This window comes from Citrus clementina, unplaced genomic scaffold, assembly GCF_000493195.1.
Source record: "Citrus clementina cultivar Clemenules unplaced genomic scaffold, Citrus_clementina_v1.0 scaffold_3, whole genome shotgun sequence".
Lineage (NCBI taxonomy): Eukaryota > Viridiplantae > Streptophyta > Magnoliopsida > Sapindales > Rutaceae > Citrus > Citrus x clementina.
Genome location: NW_006262339.1, coordinates 49,237,088 through 49,256,771, shown reverse-complemented (window position 1 = coordinate 49,256,771; position 19,684 = coordinate 49,237,088). Strand labels below are relative to the sequence as shown.

Below are 19,684 nucleotides of genomic sequence, written 5' to 3'. Positions count from 1 at the left end.
TACATATTTCTTATATTTAGCGACCAGGATTTTACGTAATTATCCTACAATTACTGTTTGCACGGCTGCCGGCCACGGACTAATGACCAACAGGCAATAGCTCTTGTTTTTTAATTATAACAAAAAATAATTATTTCTATGGTCAAATAATAAAGACAACAGAAAAAAAATATTAGAGGCTTAAATTTCAAATTACTGCGCTGGACTAAAATCACCTTAATTCTAAATTATCAAATTAAAAATCATTTTAATTTCCAAACTAATATGTAATAAAAACCACTAAGCCAAATGGAGCCTTAGTAATGCATGCTTATTGCTACCAACACGTGCGTTTACGGACAATTTCAGTGTTACAGATTTTACAAATAATACGCCAATCACCGAACCGACTAGTACTAAAACCGAACCGAACCAACTTCCGTTTGGTCGGTGACAGTGTCCTTTGCCCAGTTCTGTTACCAATCCAAGTTCCTTGCACAGTTGTTCATCCGGTTGCAAGCTCCCAGGAATTGCACCCAATGCTCTTCTTGATGTTTCAAATCCAGACGCAACGTAATGCAAATATCCGAAGGCATCCTCAATGATTCTCTTCGAATTTAATGACTCGGATTCCAAGTGCCTAGAAGGACTTTTTGACCGTTTCGTCACAACATCCCCGACCAGCTCAGCAACTTGCAAAAACCTTTCTGTTGCAGACTCCCACGACAGTTGATGCGTCTGTGCATCAGTTGGTTGAGCAGGCTCTTCAGCAAGTGCTTTGAGTGTGGCTTCAACAAACCCATTTCTGCCATCGTAAGTTCGGCAATTTGGGAATTGCTTGAAGAAGTCATTTGAGGGGTGGTTGGCACAGACAACGATTTTGCCCATGGCCAATGCTTCAGCTGTCGCTGTGCAAACAACATCTGTTGTGCTTGGATTCAGGAACACTTTGTAACTGTAAGAGAAAAGCACAATCTCAATTTTGATTCCTGATCAACACCAGTTTGATAATCTCAAATAGGAAATAATTCACCTTAGATATGTGAAAAATAAATAAATAAACCATAGGAGGAGGGAAGAAAAAGCTCCATGCTTTAATGGTTTATCAGAGCTATAACTGTTGAAATGCTACCGAAGTTGGACATGTGATGAAGCTTACTCATGGAATATGGGGTCTGCATGATCACGTCCAGGGTAAACTCTAACTACAAGTTTTAACTTTTTAGCTGCTCTTTGAATTTGATCGAAGTCCTCCCCATTGCCATATAAATCCATTTCAAGCCCTGCTAGCTCCTTGTGGTAAATATTAAGAAGTCCAAGTAGCTCCTCGTAGCCTTTACTCCACACCATCCTCCCAATATAGTATGCGCCCTTTGTGAAAGCCTTGTTCCCATTTTGTTGTTGCTCCATCTTTTTCTCGCCAATTTCAAGGAATTTGGGATTAACTCCATGAACATTGCAGACGATGGAATTGGGATATTCCTGTGTGGCAGCAGATAGCCTAATTACCTGCACTTACATAATGCTATTTGGTGAGAATCAATTCTTCAACGACCCAACAGATGAGGATCAGCAAATTCAGTTTTTAAGCTAAGCTAAACATCAATGTATGTTTAGACAGGATTTAACAATGTATAATAGCTAAAAAATTTTGGAAAATGCATTGGTCTATCCTTGATAATACTGCCATGTGAAGTCCTATGACTCTACCTGTGATTATGTATACCAGCATGAACAGACATTCTTATATAAGTAGGAATACAAAATACTGTACCAGGTGACAGATAAAGAAAACATTAAACACTAAACCAGCCAAAGATACAAAATGTACTGTTAGTACAAATTAAATCAAACAATAGTTCAGAAAGCATTAATTACCTTGTGACAATGGACACGAGCAAGCCAGCTATTTACAAATTCAAGAAGAAATGCTTGTAATCGATCATTCTTCTCCCTTTTGACATATTCCAGATAATTGGTGTGCACGATTCCTACAACAAAGCGGAATTTAGCTTTCCATCTCTTGCCGTGATGAAACCACGTAAGATGCTCAGGCTCCTCAAGGACAGCAATATCCGCCTCTTCATCAGGGATGATTTCCGTAATGTCTCCTACTGCAAGAATGCTCTTTTTATCTGCAGCAAACTGTGGCAGAAGTGGTGCCATGATCAACACATAAATCAAGTTCCACCCATGATACAGACGATTAAATTTACAGGCATGCAATTACCTTCCCAGGATAGAAACGTGTATCAAAAGTAGATGTAAACCCAGTCCTATCCTCAAGCCACCAACGAACATATGCTTCCTGTTCTTTAGGTGAAGCAAAGGTGATGTTTCCGGGATATACTTGTTTTTGATGTATCAAAGATAACCAAGGAATCACCAAAGTAACTCTTCTTTCCCCGTCTTTTGCAAGATAGGCAGCACGGAACAGAGGATTCACAGCTGTCCCAGTCAACCAAGGCAGGCTTGCAGTTGTAAATATAGCAATATGCTGCTGTTTCCTATCCATCAGCGACAATATCTGTATAAAAAATTAAGTCGGAATTCTTATAGATCGAGAAATTAAACACAAAAATTGATTTTTTCAACAAAGTCAAGACCAAATGTATTACTCTGAATATAGTATTTCAAGCTGTATTTGAGCAAGTTAAAGGATTTCACAAGAAAATGCAAAATTTTGGCCTTTTTATCTTTTCAGCAGAAAAAAAATAATGCAAAAGACAAACAAAAGATCATAATAAGAGAAACAGAGCGTTTTGATTGATTATAATTACAGACGTACCTCTGGATTTTTGTGGAGAAATCCTTTCGGATAAGAAGACTGTGACGAGAACTCAACAGCTGCGTCAAAGCGTCGGTTTAAGAAGCTTGAAGAAAATGTGGGAAAGGTTTGTTAAACGCTTGTGTACACGACTGTAGGTAAAGCATGACATACGTGACAAAAGGCTAATGGAGCGTACCTTGTGAAACATGGCAGTTGAAGATACGCTGACATGGGCTATGGTCTGGGATAACAAAAGAATCACTGTTCTCGGACTTTTTATGCGGTGTTCGTTCGTTGATCATACTAATCTCGGCCCACACCAGGTTATTTGTCGACACAGTTCCATGGCGGGCCACGTTTCTTATGAATTGGGCTTTTTTCAGAGCTCAGATTGATTTACCTGCCCCGGTAGGATGGTAAGTAACAGGGAAAATTTCCGAAATCATATATATATCCAAATTAGACTTCATAGATTTCAAATTACAAAGAAACGAATCAGAAGCTTCTTGCTCTTTCATTATTGTTGATCCCGATCCGTCACAAGAAAGTGCTCTCCTTGAGGCTCAAACTTCACTTCCGTTAGATTTGAGTGTGCTGGTATGATAATGTATAAGATTGAATTATCTAAATAAGCTCATTCAATTCCAAGCATTCACGTCCATTGGGTCGTGTTGATTATATCGCCGCTCGCCGGCTTTATTCAAATTGACAATCACGTGACAACGAAGATCCGATTCCGAACCTCAACCTACACGAGAGAACGAGATAGTAAAAGTTACGCGTCACGTGTATCTTAGATGACAAATCGTCCAAAAGACGAGACTATAAACGACATTTCGACTCGTTCGGATACCGACGGCGATATTCCCCGATTGAATTGGCAACGAAAATTTCCGAAATCATCCTCTATCAATTTTAAAAATTAATTAGCCTTAAAGATTTCAAATTGCGGAGAAACGGATCAGAAGCTTTTGTTTTCTTAATTATTGTTGAATCAGAGGATGAGTAAAAAGAGAGTGTTGGTGGTCGGAGGCACAGGCTACTTGGGGCAGCATTTACTGCAAGGCTTATCCGAGATCGAAGGAAAGCCTTATGACGTGGCGGCCACTCACCACTCCACGCCGCTGCCTCAGCTCCTGCTGGACGCCCTTCCTCACTCTTTTGTTTTTTTCGACGTCGATTTGAAATCCGGATCAGGATTCGATGCCGTTGCACTCAAATTTGGCCAGCCCGACGTGGTCGTGAACTGCGCCGCTCTCTCCGTGCCACGTGTTTGTGAAAATGACCCCGATTCTGCTATGTCCATTAATGTACCTTCTTCTCTTGTAAATTGGTTATCAAGTTTCACTGAGAATAAAGAAAATCTCTTGATTCATTTATCGACCGATCAAGGTTTTGTTATGTGATTCATTCATCTTCCAAGTACTTTTGGTGCTGTCGTCATCATTGCATAATATTGATTAATGCAATTTTTTTTTTGTTGTGGTTGTCAGTTTATGAAGGAGTCAAGTCTTTCTATAAAGAAGAGGATGAAATTGCTCCGGTGAATGTTTACGGCAAATCGAAAGTGGCAGCGGAGAAGTTTATTTATGAGAAATGCTCAAATTTTGCAATTTTGAGAAGCAGTATCATATATGGGCCGCAAACTATCTCGCCCGTACCAAAATCTCTTCCGATTCAGGTGTGCTTTTGTAATTGTGTGAAAAAATTTCTGCTGATTTGCTGTACATTTGTAAAGCTAGCTGATGCACTCTGCTCATCAAGTTGGGAATGAGAAGTTAATTGTATGAGATTGCTGATTCGATCAAAGTTTTCAAATCTTAGCAAGAGAGCTCAGAAATGAAAATTAAGAAAATGTCAATGGTGGCATTTAATATCAAAGAAGATTGCAATCTGCTTGTTTTGGCTCTTTAGATGGACATTCATGGTTTCTAGGCATCTAACCAATAATTTACTTTCAATTGATGCAGTGGATTGATAGTGTTCTTTCAAAAGGAGAGAAAGTGGAATTTTTTCATGATGAGTGCCGCTGCCCAGTATATGTCAGGGATGTTGTGAAGATTATACTGGCTTTGACAAATAGATGGTTATCAGGTAATAATCTAGTTTCTATGCTTTTATTAAAAGCTGAGATAAGCGGTAAAGATTCTTCAGGCTTTTTTTTTATATGGTTCTGCAATTGGTTTTCTTGGTCAAGAAATTAGTAACAGAGAAGATATCCATAATGCTATCAAGGGGTATGGTTGTGGTAGATATTAGAGGATACAGTACCTTCTACTGTATAGTAGTAGGGTAATAAATTACTTTTGTTGCTTTTATTTGGGGTTTGGTGTGGAGATGAAATAAGAGTGACTCTTGATTGCTGACTTTGCTTTTGAATGGATGATCCTTTTTCATTTCTGGGAACTGGGTTTTCATGTGTAATACAAGAATCTTTGGCTAAATATGGGCTTTTTTTTTTCATTTTTCTTCTTATTGTTTCACATCTGAATACTGAAATAATTTCCATTATTTAATATTATTTGCTTAGAGGACAAGCAAATGCAGTTACTTCTGAATGTGGGTGGACCAGACAGGGTATCACGGGTTCAAATGGCTGAGGTGGTTGCTGAGATAAGAGGATACAGTACCTCTTTAATCAAACCAGTTTCTGCATCATCTGTACATATACCTTCTCTCTATTCATCTTAAAAAATCAATCTTTTTGTCAAATCATGTAGATGAAATTCTTTTCTTGTTTCCAAGCTTGCCGTTGTTAACTGTGAATGATTTTGCAGGTTGATCGTGGCGTCCAGTCTCCAGCTGACATTTCTATGGACATCACAAAACTGGTTCAGACACTTAATATTGATCCAGTTACATACAAAGATGGTGTCAAATTGACACTTGCAGCTGAAGCTACCTAAGTACCTAATGTTACCATACACTGTCAGTGATTCCTCCATTGTTCTCCAAATTTTAAATGACAGAATAAGGCTACAGTATAAAATGTAATTTACATTCTTTACTCAAGTGCATTTGGTGTAAGAGTACAAGATATTCCAGGGGACAACTAGTGCTTGATAATAGATGTTTGCGACCGCCTATTCTGGTTTGAAATCGCTGCAAAACAAGAGGTATAGATGTATAGTGATAGTCATCTTCTGGAAATGTTGGCCATGTATTTTTCTTCTTTTTTTTTCCCTGTTTCTTCCAGATTGTGTAGAGCACACAACCATATTTGCTGGAAAATTTTTTGAATGCAATTATGTATTGTTATGCGACTACCATAAGTTGCAGTTTTCAAGAGCTGAGCCTAGAATTTGTGATTGGAATTTGGTGTGAAAAATAGTGAGTGGGAAGATTAAATTATATATATTATATTTGCAAAATTAAAGTCGAACTTTATCACTTTATCTGAAGACATCTTCTGAATGAATGATCCCATAACAATCCTTTAATTCCTCTGTATTCAAGTATTAAAGTTTTGTAGCATAGTTGAGTCCATTTTTTCCTCAAATTCATAATAATTATAATATTACATTGTTTCCTACACACCCCAGGAACCTAATGGAGTATTTCTAATATCGAGGAGATGTTAAAAAATTAATTTGGACTTTGTCTATTCCTATATCTTTCAACAACAGGAAAAAAAAAAAAGAATTTGTTCATATGAAACTGAAAGAAAAATGTAAGTAAATGAAAAATATGCATATGACAGAAGGCAAAAGTTCATATAATCACCGCAAACCGAAAATGCAACTTCCTTTCCCGCCAATATAACCGCTCTCTTTTAATTCTCTCTTGGGAAGAGATGTCACAACTCACGCCGTGTTAGAACTCAAGATTTCAAATGCAGATCTTCTAGGCAGAGCTGTGAGACCGCTCATACAGAGAGCCGATGAGGGCATCGCCGACTACTTCCCAGATGAAATATCGCTTATAGTTTTAGACCCAGAAGAGTTCGTTCACGTTGCGCTAGGAATCAAATCTTTCAATTTTTGGTAACAATTTATTTCGTTGCAGTCACAGAGGAATTGCGGTCGTTGATCTTGACGAGTTTCAAGATCATCTGGGACTTGGAACTACATGATGAAGACTCCATCACCATCACTATCTGTGCTGCAGGAGGGAAAAACAGAATATGCCACATTCTGATTCGTGAAGTAGGTCAGTACAAGCAATCTTTGCTCATTTTCTTGATGTTGTTGTTCCATTTCAAGAATTCTTTTTGTTGGTTTCTTGAGGCTGATATGTCTATTGCTAGCTTGCGTTAGTTTTTGATCGTGAACATCTTTGCTTGAGCTTTAACGAAAAATTTTTGAGGTCATTTTATATTTTTCTTAATATATGGTAGGTTTCATGTTTTGAGCTTTCTGCTGGATTGTCATTAGTTTTGGGTGCTTGTTAATGGCTGCCACTCTCATCTTTGGTTTAAGCAACCCCGAGTTGTCTAGAATGAGAACTCTGTGAATATTGACCGGATTTTTGTTAAAAAAGATTTAATTATGTTTTTGAGTTAGACTGAAATTGATCAGCAATATTAGCTCCTCTATATTTCAAAAAACATTTTGCTTATGTCTTTATTGTTCCCTGTTTTTCTAACTACAAACTATCATCTAACTGCCATATGGCTTAACTAATATTAATTGGTATTGGTATCACTGGTCAATTAAATCTCAGGATTAATTAATCGGTCCAGACACCTGGAAATGGAATTAACTCAAGTGACAGAAGAGCAACTAGCTGCAGTGAGAAATCTTCAGCAATATGATTATGAAGTGATACTTGAGATTCCGACAGAAGATTTCAACAATATTTCCCAGAATTGGATCCTCCATGATAATCCAGGTATAATAATATATATTGACATCTCGATCAGTTTCTATTATACATACATACATACATACATAAATACACACACATATATATACATACAGGGGCGGATCTATTAAGACACCGTCAGGGGCCGTGGCCCCTGCCAAAAAAAAAAAGCTTAATACTTAATATTTATATTAAAATAAATAAATATTAATAAAATACCTATTTTATAGGCTTGAAAAAAATTTTTTGGCCGCTGCAGCCAAATTTACTTGTTCCGCCCCTGTATACATATATGTGTAGTATAGATGTGCTAACACATTGTGCCATCATCTTAGTTTTCTACAGAAAGTATGATTTCTATCTGTCCAAAAGGAGAAAGAGAGGTAATTGAATTTGTAAATATAACTATGTATAGTTATATACATTCATGCTGATTGCTGTGTGCAACTATATTATTTAATTAACACGCATCTATGAAATGCGCGTAATAAATTGTGCATGTGAACGTACCATTGGAGGTGTTAGAAGTAGAAAGCCAAGTTGAATTAAAAACTAATCTCCTTGACATTTACAACTTCATGGAGGCATCTCGCCTGTAACGCCAATGCTCAGTTTTCCTGTTGGTGCCATTGGTAGCATCATGTTTTATTTCATGTAAACAATTCCAAATTTGGTTCCCAGTTCGAAATTCGATATGAATTGCCCCATTCCATAGATTAGTGTCTGTATGCAGCCAAGTTCAAATGGACTTGACTTCAAATGTCAAATTGTTGAAATTCAATGTGTAAAATCTTGATTAGCTGCTTTGTTATTACTCTTTTTCTTCTTCTTCTTGTTTTAAGAATGGACTTGTACAGTGCTAGCAATGCTATATTTTCGCTTTTTTTTTCTTTCTTTTTTTTTTTTTTTGGCGCCGCTCATCATAGTTTTGACTTTTGATATGCTAGTGATAGGCACAATATTACTGAGTAAGTACCAAAATCTGTGAAAGAGATGAAAAAAGAAAAAAAGGAAAAAAGATTGAAATATTATATAATAATATTACATTTATTAAAAATAATAACATTGAACTTATTTAAATATAATATTATTGGTGGACGTTTTTCTACTTTGCTGCACAGTGCAGGCTGGTGAGTGCATCATCAGAGGTCTTGTAAAAAGAGATCAACTTCATTCTAGTATCAATTAATACAGTTGATATGTTGTGTGGAACTATTACTTTTAAAAATTATTTTAAGTTAGTAGGTCTCAATATAACATTGTGTGAAAGTCTTTCATGATCCTACAATATTACTCCTTACTTATATATATATATATCATCATGATTAACTAAAACATATACATAATAATAAGCGAATTGAAAAGAAGCAATACTCTAAGAATACCAAAAAAATTCTGTTGTGTTTGGATACTTGAGGATGTCATCATAAATTAAATGGACATTATATATTAGGATAATACATACATCAACTTAAGAGTTCTAAACAAGTTAAAATAATTTAATTGTGAAATACACTTAAGTTGTTGATTCAACTCTTAGATTGATGTATTATTATTATTATTATTTGATTACACGAGACTATTGCTCAAACTACAACTCATATTACATGAGATTATAACTGATATTTACAAATCATACTATTATTGAGACCAACTTATCAACGCTTTAGATTGATGTATTATGTAACTTATCCACAACCATAATATCTGTGCTTCTGCATTGTTAATGATGGGTTCAATTTCTAAAGAAACCTTATAATGTTTATAAAGACCCCACCTGATAGTTAAAATGGCACTTCCTGGAAGCAGACACAATAATACAAATCGAACGGTAAAATCTTCATAAGACCCTTGACCTCAAACTTTAAGGTCATGTTTACTTCTCGGATTAAAGTGGGAATTTAAGATTTGTTAGTGTAAAGTAAGAGTGAGAGTAGATTGTTTTCTCATACTAGAATGAGAGTTTGAAATAGGAATCATAATTCTATTTATACATTTACTTTTATCTTGTATTGGAAGTGAGTTATTTTAAATTATAATTTTGCCCTTATTTTAAAAAATTGTAGCCTTATATTACAAAATGAATAATAACCTATTTATTTTATTACTAATTTTAATTATGTAAATTAATAATAATTGTTGATATTCTTAATTATGTAAAATCTCAATTTTTTATTATTTTTATTTTTAATTATGTAAATTAAAAAATTATCGATAAAGACAAACAAATGAAACATTATTATTAATAAAATAATAAAAAATTAATATTTTATCATAATAAGCTATTTGTTATTATTAATTATTAATATTAAATAAATATAATATTATTATATTTTCAAATAAAGATAGTATATAATACTATTAATTCTCTATGAATATAATATTATTATTTTAAATAATTTAACTTAAAATCAATATAAATTATTATTTTTAACTTAATATAATAATATTATTTAAATAAATATGATATTATTATTAAATAAATATAATATTATTTTATATTTATAAATATAATTATATTATATTTAATAAAAAATAAAAAGAGGTGAGAATAAAAATCACACTTCTTACTCTAAAAATAAATAAAACTCTCATCCTTAATTGAAAAATTCACCCTTCCTGCCCCCACTCCTACAACTAAACATAGCATAAGTCTAGACTTGAGAACTCTCAAGTTTACTTTCGTCACGTGCGAAATCCTAAAAGACGAAATAGCCCTCCGTCCGACACCGTAACTACAAACACAGCGAGAGTGCGTGACTATCTTCGTCCCCCAACAAAAGTTTTCTCACAAAAGCAGATCGTTAAGCATCATCGTCCTCTCGAATCCTACATTTTCTCAGGTAATTTTCAACAATTCACCTCGTAATCATCTCGATAACTAACATTAAAAAGCTAGACACTCAACATTTACTATGTCACATGCTTGTGAATGTGCAATTAGGGTAATTAGGGGTTTTGATTTTGTAAAAACAGAATCCGATCGATTTCTTTTGCAGTTGAATTAGTCGGTGAATAATGGGAGGAGCAGATCATGGACACGCAGGAGAGGGGGCCCACAGGGATTTTAGGGCGAAGGTCTGGAGCATGCCCGGTGGGCCAAACTGCAGGCCTAAGCACTGGAAGCGCAACACTGCCATTGCCATGGCTGGAATTTTCCTTATTTGCATTCCTATCGCCATGAAATCTGCGGAGCTTGAGGTCTCTATAAATCTATTACTTGTCTCTTTTTGATTAATACTTTGGAATCTCAAGTCCTTCTGCCATATGCTTGCGATTTTGATGAATAATACTAGATCATGTTCTAGTTTAGTGCATGTGAATGACTAGGTCGGACCAATGGGAGCATTTGTTAGAAGTGGATAGAAATTGTTGCCGCTATGAATTTAGCTTGAATAAGTACATATACCATCTTGTAATGAATGAGTGTGAACTTAATACATAAATGGAGACTTCACTAGGAAGCTAGGAATCTATGTAATATGATATGCACCTTTCTGATTATTATGACTATTTTCTTTCCCCAAAAGATGCAATGGTTGGGGAAGATGGTCTCGTTGTATAATTGTATTCAGCTTTCTCACTTATGAGGGAAAGTATTTTTCGGAAACAATGCCTTTGTCATTGTTTCCCTTTTCATGGGTGTCTGTGTTTAAGGCAGAGAAATGAAGCAGGCTCTACAAGTTGCCTTGATTAATGAGTCTGTGATGTATAGAAATTTCTCTTCAGCTATCGTTTATTTTTGGTATTTATTAATGACTGTATACCATACAAAAGATAAGGACATGTTGTCTGGCTCTGGCATATATCATCAATGGATGATTTAGAAATAACTTTGTTTACGTAACTTTTCAGTTGTTGCTGTTGGTTGTGAGGTTAGTCATTTTCAAGCAGCACATACCCATGACTAGTTGCTTACTAACCTGGAGACATTCTGTGGTGATTACTTAAGTTGGGTGCATTTTGTTGTAACATTCTTGAACTTTAGTTTGAATTGGTATGTTAACCTATTTTAGCAAACTAGTTTGGAACTGAAGGGAAAATAGCTCTCGATTTTTTCAGTTCTCAAAACATATAGCTAGTAAACTTTCATTTATCTAAGGATTTAGTATTGCTGATGAATACATTCACCTTCTGTAACACATTCACTGGTGTTTGTATTACTTTTTTTGTTTGCAGTCACTATGGTGAGTAGCTAATAGGATTATTTTCTCACAGCAACTAGCTAATAGGATTATTTTCTTGCAGCAACGTCCTCACCATCCGGTTCGGCCGATTCCTTCTCAGCTTTGGTGCAAGAATTTTGGAACCAAAGACTATTGAGGTTGTCTAGGACCGCCAAGAAGAAAAGTACTGGTAGAGGTCAAATCCATCCTATTTGCAACTTGGCGAACAATTGCTTGTATCTTTTGATTGCAGATGGTTTCAGTAGCCTTCTAAGACTTGCTTTACCAATGATTTTAAGATTTGAGTCAGCTTCTTGTGAAGTGGGTTGGTATGATGATTATATATTATCAATAAGTTGCCATTTGTTACGTTGTCATCATAAACATGTTAAAAACTGTTGTTGGAAATCGCGAGTCGTGACATGGATGTTGTTGTCATTCATCTATTGATTTTAGTGATGCACATGAATTAAGAGTTTTTGGAATGTTAATATTGGCAAGAATGTTATTAGCTGGAGGATGAAAAGTATCACACCGTAGGTCAAGTTGTATGACGTGCGTATCTGTAGTTGGTGGTGGTGGGCTAAATGCCTGAGGAATTTGGAAAGTAAAAAAGTGGATAATAGAAGAATAACAGTTTCAGTTTGCCGCAGCCGTGGGCAATCTAAAGGCATTATTCGTGATTAAGCAGATATGAGGCTCCTTCCATTGAATTCGAATAGCATCAAATATCAATCCATTTGATTGGAATATTTTTTAGTGTTAAATAGTTACAAAAAGTTAAAATAGAAGTATTGCTATTGACTTGACCGGCAACATAGATTTTTAAGGATCTGTAACAACTAGTAAGTTCTTTGATTGTTAAATAGTTTAACAATCAAAGAACTTAAATAGTAAGTGGTTGGGTGTAACTTTTGTATGCCATGTGTGTTACATCAGATTATTAAATCTGTGGTTGAAGAGTCGCTAGTGAGTGGGGTCACCTCGAATTTAAGGAGGGGTGGTTGAGCCTTTGTTACTTTTAATAGCTAATTACCGTGAAGTTGAAAAGAAAGAGAAAAAAGAAGTTGGCCAAAGCTGAGGCGTCAAAATTCTTGACTAAATAATAAAACTCAACTGGGGAAGGGCGTGAGAAAGAATAATTTTGCTCTATTAAAAATTGCACTTAATAAATTCTCTTCAAAAGAAGGTGAATTTGACATAAAATCTAAGTTGTTTATAGATAAAATGTCTAAATAACTTTTGTTGTTAGAGCGATTTTGTCTGTACAAAACTAATTTATACTTCTAAATTCCAAAGAAATTTCTATCCTACCGTTCATGTAAATTTATCATCTCTGCATTAGACGTACGGAGTAATTCATGAAATTCGAAAAAAATAAAAGCCTGTATAGATGATAATTGATAAGTGGAACACGTGGCAAATATCAAAAGGGAAAAATCATTTTTTCTTATGGCACCCCATAACCTACCCGAATGTCCCTAAACCATTCAAGAAAAGGGTTCCCGTGATGGCCCACAATTTGTATGATTAGCATCTAGATATACCCATATCTACACCTACTACCCGTTTTCTAATCTAGGGCAGCCTCCGGTCCTCTGCTATCAGCATCGACCTTTATTTTGGCACATTCTTTCACTGCCCACGAATCCGGGGCAGCTGCATCACACTCCCTTTTTCAAGCTCTTAACAACTTAAACTGTATGGTCGTTCCACACATAACACACGACCAAATAGACAAAGAATTATATTATGGTCAAAAGTTAAAAATATAAAAATAAAAAAATTAACAAAGAAAAAGAGAAACCGAATCCCTATAAATTGACTAACAAACGCTTTCACAACGCAGTCCTTTTGTCAAAATCTAAAACGATGCAATTAAAGTGGACTTTTTAGTTTGTGTTATTGTTTTCGATCTTTTCCGGAAAGCCTTTTTGTTCTTTGGCTTAGATCTTGACGCGGAAATGTGGAATCTTGCTCGAGTTGCCGCATCCGTATTAAGCCGATCGAGGCGATTCTCGACGGCGATTCCTGGTCCCTGTATGGTTCACAAACGCGGCACTGATATTCTTCATGATCCCTGGTTCAACAAGGTTATTTTTTCTTTCTTTTTTTATTTTTTTTCTTGCTTATTATCAATTAGCTTACTAGTTTTTTTTGGGGGGGGGGTGTGTTAGGGGAAATAATCCCAAGTTAAACATCTGAGTTAGGCATTACAAAGTACATTGATTTAAATTCTGCAACTGAAGTGAACCATGCTGTTTATTTCTCACTATTTTAGATACTAATATTTATAGTCCATAAAATTATTGACCGATGAGACAACAAAGGTTTAATATCTTGCTTCTTTTTGTATTCTCTTGGAAGCAGGATACTGGCTTTCCTTTGACTGAAAGAGACCGACTGGGGCTCCGTGGCCTCCTCCCACCCCGCGTGATATCATTCGAGCAGCAATATGCTCGTTTCAGTAAGTCAAACCACAATACCTTTTATCTGAAATTTGTTAGTATTTGTATCCCATTATGTGTTGAATGTTTGATTGCTCTGCTAACTGAGTTGAAAATATTATTAATTTTGCTTAGTAAATTTACCCGAATGCTTTGGCACTTTTCAGTGAACCACTGTTTTTTAATTGTCAAAAACTTTTCCCTGTTTCTGATTAGCCTTTGTGGTTTCTTTCCTTTCGTTTTTTGATAGTGACCTTAGTGTTTCTTACCTGTTGTTTGAATTGCTAGTGGAATCATTCCGATCATTAAAGAAAAATACTGAGGGTCAACCAAATAAAGTTGTATCATTAGCAAAGTGGAGGATCTTGAACAGACTGCATGACAGGAATGAAACATTATACTACAGAGTAAGTTTGATGCCTCATTCCAGCTTGTCGGTTTTTACTAGATTCAATAATGTCAAAAGTGATTCTTTTGGTTTTCTCTCCAGGTCCTGATTGATAACATCAAAGATTTTGCTCCAATTATATACACTCCAACTGTTGGATTGGTTTGTCAGAATTATTCAGGTTTGTTTAGACGTCCCCGTGGAATGTATTTCAGTGCAAAGGATAAGGGGGAGATGATGTCTATGATCTACAATTGGCCTGCTCAACAGGTAATATGTTAATCCCATGATAGTGCTTTGCAGCTCACTTGAACTTCTGGAATCTAGAATCTTGTAACCTCATTTAATCTGTAAGCAAATACCATAAGAGTGCAGACACGTATTGCAAATTGCTGTAAGTAATGTCACTGTTACACATCTTGCTAGATCTTTTTCTATCTTGCTGTTTTAGTTAGGCTTTGTTACTTTGAAATAATTTGATGATTGTTACTGGTGCCGTGATGATTAGGGAGTTTCTTTGCTTGCAGAATGATGGAAATGTTTTGAAACTTTCAGAAGAAATGGTCATATTCCTTTGTATCATTTTCTACTATTCTTTATTTTACAGGTAGATATGATAGTCCTAACGGATGGAAGTCGTATTCTTGGCTTAGGCGACCTTGGAGTTCAGGGAATTGGAATTCCTATTGGAAAGCTGGATGTGTATGTGGCTGCTGCAGGCATCAATCCACAGAGAGTATGAGTCACTCCTTCTGTGTGTGCTTGTGATAGAGGGTCTGGGTGTGTGGGTGCATACTTTTTCATGATAATTTTGACATTTTTAAATTGTGTGGGTGCGGATGCTGGTGCAGGGATATGCATTACATGTAAATTTCTTAGATGGTGCATGAGTATGGTTTCTTGTGCTGCCCTATTAGTTGTCTCTAATTATATTTATATTGCGCACACACAATTCTATCTAGTCTTTACTTCTGCATCATAAACGTGCCCACGTATGTGCTTTGTTAAAAAGCTGATAAGACATGCGTGAAAACAGTAAATTGGATTTTATTCTAGTTAGGAAGTGACATTTTAGGATACAATTTTATTTACCCATTTTTTTGAACCCCACCCTTACCCTTGCAATCCCAATGCCCAAACTCTAGTTTGAATCCGAATACCTGTTGTTATGTATCAATTAAAGATCCAACCTGCCAGAGTTGCCATCACCTTTAAAAGTTTCTGAATGTTTACGCGACTTCTTTGTTGTTCTTACCTTTTTCTTGGTATGTTTTATTCTATTATAATTCATCAAATCTGTTTTCATCTGTGATAGATTCTCCCGGTTATGCTTGATGTTGGCACTAACAATCAAAAGCTGCTTGAAGACCGTCTATGTGAGTGAAAACATATACTTCAATGTTTTGTTCTAGAGTTTTCTTGTATCCATGGCCACATAATGCGTGTTGAACTTCTCTTTCTTGGAAACACCATGAGAATATCTTGTCACATCTGGTAGTTGAACAGATTTGGGACTCCGACAACCTAGGCTAGAAGGAGAAGAATATCTATCAATTGTTGATGAATTCATGGAAGCTGTTCACGCACGTTGGCCCAAAGCTATTGTACAGGTCTTTTTCTTTCAAAATATGTCTTTCCATGTAATATTAGTTTCTATCCTGTCCGTGACTTGATGGCTTGGCTGATTTTATCAGTTCGAGGACTTCCAAATGAAGTGGGCTTTTGAAACTTTGGAACGATATCGAAAAAGGTTTTGTATGTTTAATGATGACATACAGGTGATTATCTGGTGTGACATCTTGCCATTCTATGTGTATTGAAAAGAGCATGTAATACAACGTAGACTGTCTGTTAATACAATGTAATTACAATAATTGTGCTTACTTCATGTCTGATAGGGAACTGCTGGTGTTGCACTTGCGGGATTATTGGGAACTGTCAGAGCACAAGGTCTATCATTGACTGACTTTGCGGACCAAAAGATAGTTGTAGTGGGGGCTGGGAGGTAAAAAATAATATCTTTGTTGGTTTAATGCTAGGTATTTGCTTCATTGCATTATCTAACTCCTTTTTCTGGTTTTCAGCGCCGGGCTTGGTGTTCTTAAAATGGCTGTACAAGCTGCAGCAAGAATGGCAGGGAACAATGACGCTTTTGCAAGAAATAAATTTTTCCTACTTGACAAAGATGTGTGGTTCTACCTTTTTTTCACTCTCATGAGTCTTGTCATAATGCACATTTTCTTTATGATATGATAACATGCCTCTGCTATTTCATGACTATGTAAAACAAATTTGCTAAATGTGATCTTGTGGTTTCTGGTATGGAAAAAGGATAAGAAAGGCTAACTGAATGCTGTAATTTCATCTTAACATGTCGTAAGATCATTCTTAAAATTTGTTTAATGTGTTTAAAAAGAATTTTTTTGGCTTCAGGGTCTCATCACGAAAGAAAGGAAGAATCTTGACCCAGCGGCAGCACCTTTTGCTAAAGATCCAGGAGATTTTATGGGGCTTAGGGAGGGAGCTAGTCTACTTGAGGTGGTAAGTCACTGGAGCAAACTTAGGCAATTGCTGCAACTACAAGGCTGATATTTTCATAAAACGAAAACTAGTTTCTAAACAGTTTTTATTATCTCCTTTTAAGAGTGCTGCCTGTTTGTTCTAGTATTATAATGGCAATTGCTGCAACGACGAGGCTGATATTTTCATAAAAGGAAAACTAGTTTCTAAACAGTTTTTATTATCTCTTTTTAAAAGTGCTGCCTGTTTGCTCTAGTATTATAATAGTCATCTTCTGAATTTATGCTTCAATTTTTATATAAGAATTCTAATTGCTGAGAGCCAAATTATTGTGCAGGTTAGAAAGGTCAAACCCCATGTGCTTCTTGGTTTGTCTGGCGTAGGTGGTGTCTTCAATGAAGAGGTGAAAACTTATTTTTTGTGCTTCATCCCTTGTTTCATTTTCTAACCGCTAGAGGAAGCAGCAAAATAGTGAATTTAATTTTATTCTGTTTGAACTTGTGTTATCCTGACAACTTCTGGGTATGAATTTTCAAAAGATCGTATGTTTTGAAGCTACCATATTGTTGATGCTTTAAATTTTGTGTTCAAAGAATGCTCTGGCCATTTTTGGTTCTTGAGAGTGTTATAATTAATGATTAATGTAATTGCCTACGTGTTATCAAGAAATGCCATGTCTGTTTATTGAATTTAGTAGTTCATTTCTAAAAGCATCTGTTGGCACATAAACGTAGGTGCTTAAGGCTATGCGAGAGTCTGATTCTGTCAAACCTGCCATTTTTGCTATGTCAAATCCGACCATGAATGGTTTGTTTTCCTGCTGTGTCACAACCTTTTTTTTTTTACCTTATGGCTGCTCGATCTTCTTTCTTGACATCCTCTTTTGTGTTTTGCTTGACCAGCTGAATGCACTGCTGCTGATGCTTTTAAGCATGCTGGGGAAAATATAGTGTTTGCTAGTGGAAGTCCTTTTGAGAATGTTGATCTGGGTATCTTCCCTTGTATATTGAATATCTCATTTAGATTCCCCCTGCCCGGAGTTTTAAAAACTTCCCTCACTTATAGCTATAGAGTATATTCAAAGCCAAACAAAGACAGAACAATCAGAGAAATAAAGTTTCAGGCATGTAGCATGTGAGGCATTCCAACACACCAGGCCTCTGCTACATTATTAAATAAGTTTCTAATCCAAAAAGCCTAAGTTTATAGGTTGGAACCCAATAAAAATATTTGAGCTCCCACTGGCACCATGCTAATAAAGTAAGAGTGCTGCTTCTTCCCTCTTTGTCTGATTATCTGATTATTAGTCGTTTCTCTGGCAGGAAATGGGAAAATAGGCCATGTAAATCAAGCAAATAACATGTATCTGTTCCCTGGGTTAGTGTTATTTTCTTATTTTTTTGTAATATTATTTATTTTGGTTGACCATGCTTAAATCTTGATAACATATTAAGTAAACCTGGTTGCTTTCATTCAGGATTGGTTTGGGAACTCTCCTTTCAGGTGCTCGTTTTATAACAGATGGAATGTTACAACAAGCTGCAGAATGGTATGTATGTGATAATTGTAATGAACCCATATCAACTTAAGGGCTCAAATTAACATTTTATTTAAAGATCATGAATTGTCATCTGATTATGGTAGAAGTTACTATTTGTGTTGAAGCACTCTTCTGCTGCAAATTGCTTAACATGATGTTTTCTATACAGCCTTGCGTCCTATATGACCGATGAGGAAATTCCAAAAGGCATTCTGTATCCATCTATTGACAGGTAATATTTCCGCTAGCTCAGGTTACTTGTATTCTAACATCAACCAACGTCGACACTAATGGTTGTTATGTCCATTGGACAAGACTAGTGAGAACTCTGTATTTTCTGCAATACCACGTGCGCATGATTAATTCGACTTTGTGTGATGCAGTATTCGAGATATTACGGCAGAAGTTGGAGCAGCTGTTCTACGAGCAGCAGTTGAGGAAGACTTGGCAGAAGGTCATGGTGAAGTTGGTCCCAGAGATCTCAAGCACATGTCAAAAGTAGGACCGTATTAAAAAATATTAAAAAAGAAGCTGATATTTTATGGCATTAATAATAAGTTTAAGATTTGGGTAATATTTTTTTGGATGCAGGAGGAGACAGTGGAATATGTCACTCGCAGCATGTGGTTCCCTATTTACAGCCCTCTGGTTCATGAGAAATAAAGCTCCCAGATTGTAGTTGAATGTTCTACAGTCGAGCATAACATTCTTGATTTATTTTCCTCGTTATAATTTGTTTAGCCTGTAAATGTAGATGGCTAAAGATTCAATAGTAGATTTAAAACTCTTACTTCATTTGAAACTGATTTGTTTAGCTTTTAGCAGCTATTAACGAATGAATACCCAGTTTTCTCGCTCAATTTTGTTAGAACTGACATAAATTGTAATACTGGTCCATGGTCGTACTATATCAATGCCGCTTTTTGGCCTCTTAATTCCTCCCCCCCGCCCCCCCACCCACCCAAGCAAATGGAGATGTATTACGTAATCTTTGAATTTTTTTATTTTTTATTATTATTGTTTTTTAATCAAAACATGGCAAGAATGCCAAAGTTGGAAGTTTAGATCTCT

The 19,684-nt window shown here is 35.8% G+C and overlaps 4 protein-coding genes across 5 annotated transcripts; 3 read left to right on the top strand and 1 right to left on the bottom strand.

The window, feature by feature from the left end:
* Positions 1-258: 258 nt before the first annotated feature.
* LOC18045962 (digalactosyldiacylglycerol synthase 2, chloroplastic) lies at positions 259-2,889 on the bottom strand. The gene is made up of 5 exons (XM_006445047.2): positions 2,768-2,889; positions 2,210-2,506; positions 1,858-2,124; positions 1,139-1,488; positions 259-934 (listed from the first exon to the last, which is right to left on the bottom strand). The coding sequence occupies exons 2-5, from the start codon at positions 2,492-2,494 to the stop codon at positions 280-282; spliced, it is 1,557 nt and encodes a 518-aa protein (XP_006445110.1). The 5' UTR covers positions 2,495-2,506; positions 2,768-2,889; the 3' UTR covers positions 259-279.
* A 307-nt stretch (positions 2,890-3,196) lies between these two features.
* LOC18045961 (methionine adenosyltransferase 2 subunit beta) lies at positions 3,197-6,082 on the top strand. Its single transcript, XM_006445045.2, has 5 exons — positions 3,197-4,141; positions 4,243-4,430; positions 4,720-4,843; positions 5,280-5,410; positions 5,527-6,082. The coding sequence occupies exons 1-5, from the start codon at positions 3,751-3,753 to the stop codon at positions 5,653-5,655; spliced, it is 963 nt and encodes a 320-aa protein (XP_006445108.1). The 5' UTR covers positions 3,197-3,750; the 3' UTR covers positions 5,656-6,082.
* Positions 6,083-10,272: 4,190 nt separating this feature from the next.
* On the top strand, positions 10,273-12,209 carry LOC18045960. 2 transcript variants are annotated; one of them, XM_024187439.1, is made up of 3 exons: positions 10,273-10,395; positions 10,529-10,753; positions 11,801-12,209. In XM_024187439.1, exons 2-3 carry the CDS (start codon positions 10,571-10,573, stop codon positions 11,873-11,875), a joined length of 258 nt encoding a protein of 85 aa, XP_024043207.1. In that variant the 5' UTR covers positions 10,273-10,395; positions 10,529-10,570; the 3' UTR covers positions 11,876-12,209. The 2 variants fall into 2 exon arrangements, with proteins under 2 accessions (XP_024043207.1, XP_006445107.1); XM_006445044.2 differs by having other exon boundaries at positions 10,279-10,395; positions 10,552-10,753.
* A 1,241-nt stretch (positions 12,210-13,450) lies between these two features.
* LOC18045959 (NAD-dependent malic enzyme 59 kDa isoform, mitochondrial) lies at positions 13,451-19,473 on the top strand. Its single transcript, XM_006445043.2, has 19 exons — positions 13,451-13,811; positions 14,089-14,185; positions 14,454-14,572; positions 14,656-14,823; positions 15,161-15,289; positions 15,869-15,929; positions 16,060-16,163; positions 16,248-16,331; positions 16,452-16,558; positions 16,638-16,740; positions 16,987-17,094; positions 17,411-17,476; positions 17,808-17,880; positions 17,976-18,062; positions 18,396-18,450; positions 18,551-18,622; positions 18,783-18,845; positions 18,997-19,111; positions 19,205-19,473. The coding sequence occupies exons 1-19, from the start codon at positions 13,683-13,685 to the stop codon at positions 19,274-19,276; spliced, it is 1,812 nt and encodes a 603-aa protein (XP_006445106.1). The 5' UTR covers positions 13,451-13,682; the 3' UTR covers positions 19,277-19,473.
* The last annotated feature ends 211 nt before the right edge of the window (positions 19,474-19,684 follow it).

Coding starts and splice junctions, on each gene's coding strand:
- LOC18045962 (XM_006445047.2), bottom strand. CDS start 2,494: ATGGATAGGAAACAGCAGCATATTGCTATATTTACAACTGCAAGCCTG. Junction 2,125..2,209: donor CACGTTTCTATCCTGGGAAG/GTAATTGCATGC, acceptor CTTCTGCCACAG/TTTGCTGCAGATAAAAAGAG. Junction 1,489..1,857: donor CTCGTGTCCATTGTCACAAG/GTAATTAATGCT, acceptor ATGTAAGTGCAG/GTAATTAGGCTATCTGCTGC.
- LOC18045961 (XM_006445045.2), top strand. CDS start 3,751: ATGAGTAAAAAGAGAGTGTTGGTGGTCGGAGGCACAGGCTACTTGGGG. Junction 4,431..4,719: donor CAAAATCTCTTCCGATTCAG/GTGTGCTTTTGT, acceptor CAATTGATGCAG/TGGATTGATAGTGTTCTTTC. Junction 5,411..5,526: donor AACCAGTTTCTGCATCATCT/GTACATATACCT, acceptor ATGATTTTGCAG/GTTGATCGTGGCGTCCAGTC.
- LOC18045960 (XM_024187439.1), top strand. CDS start 10,571: ATGGGAGGAGCAGATCATGGACACGCAGGAGAGGGGGCCCACAGGGAT. Junction 10,754..11,800: donor TGAAATCTGCGGAGCTTGAG/GTCTCTATAAAT, acceptor ATTTTCTTGCAG/CAACGTCCTCACCATCCGGT.
- LOC18045959 (XM_006445043.2), top strand. CDS start 13,683: ATGTGGAATCTTGCTCGAGTTGCCGCATCCGTATTAAGCCGATCGAGG. Junction 14,186..14,453: donor GCAGCAATATGCTCGTTTCA/GTAAGTCAAACC, acceptor TTGAATTGCTAG/TGGAATCATTCCGATCATTA. Junction 17,881..17,975: donor GTCAAATCCGACCATGAATG/GTTTGTTTTCCT, acceptor TTGCTTGACCAG/CTGAATGCACTGCTGCTGAT.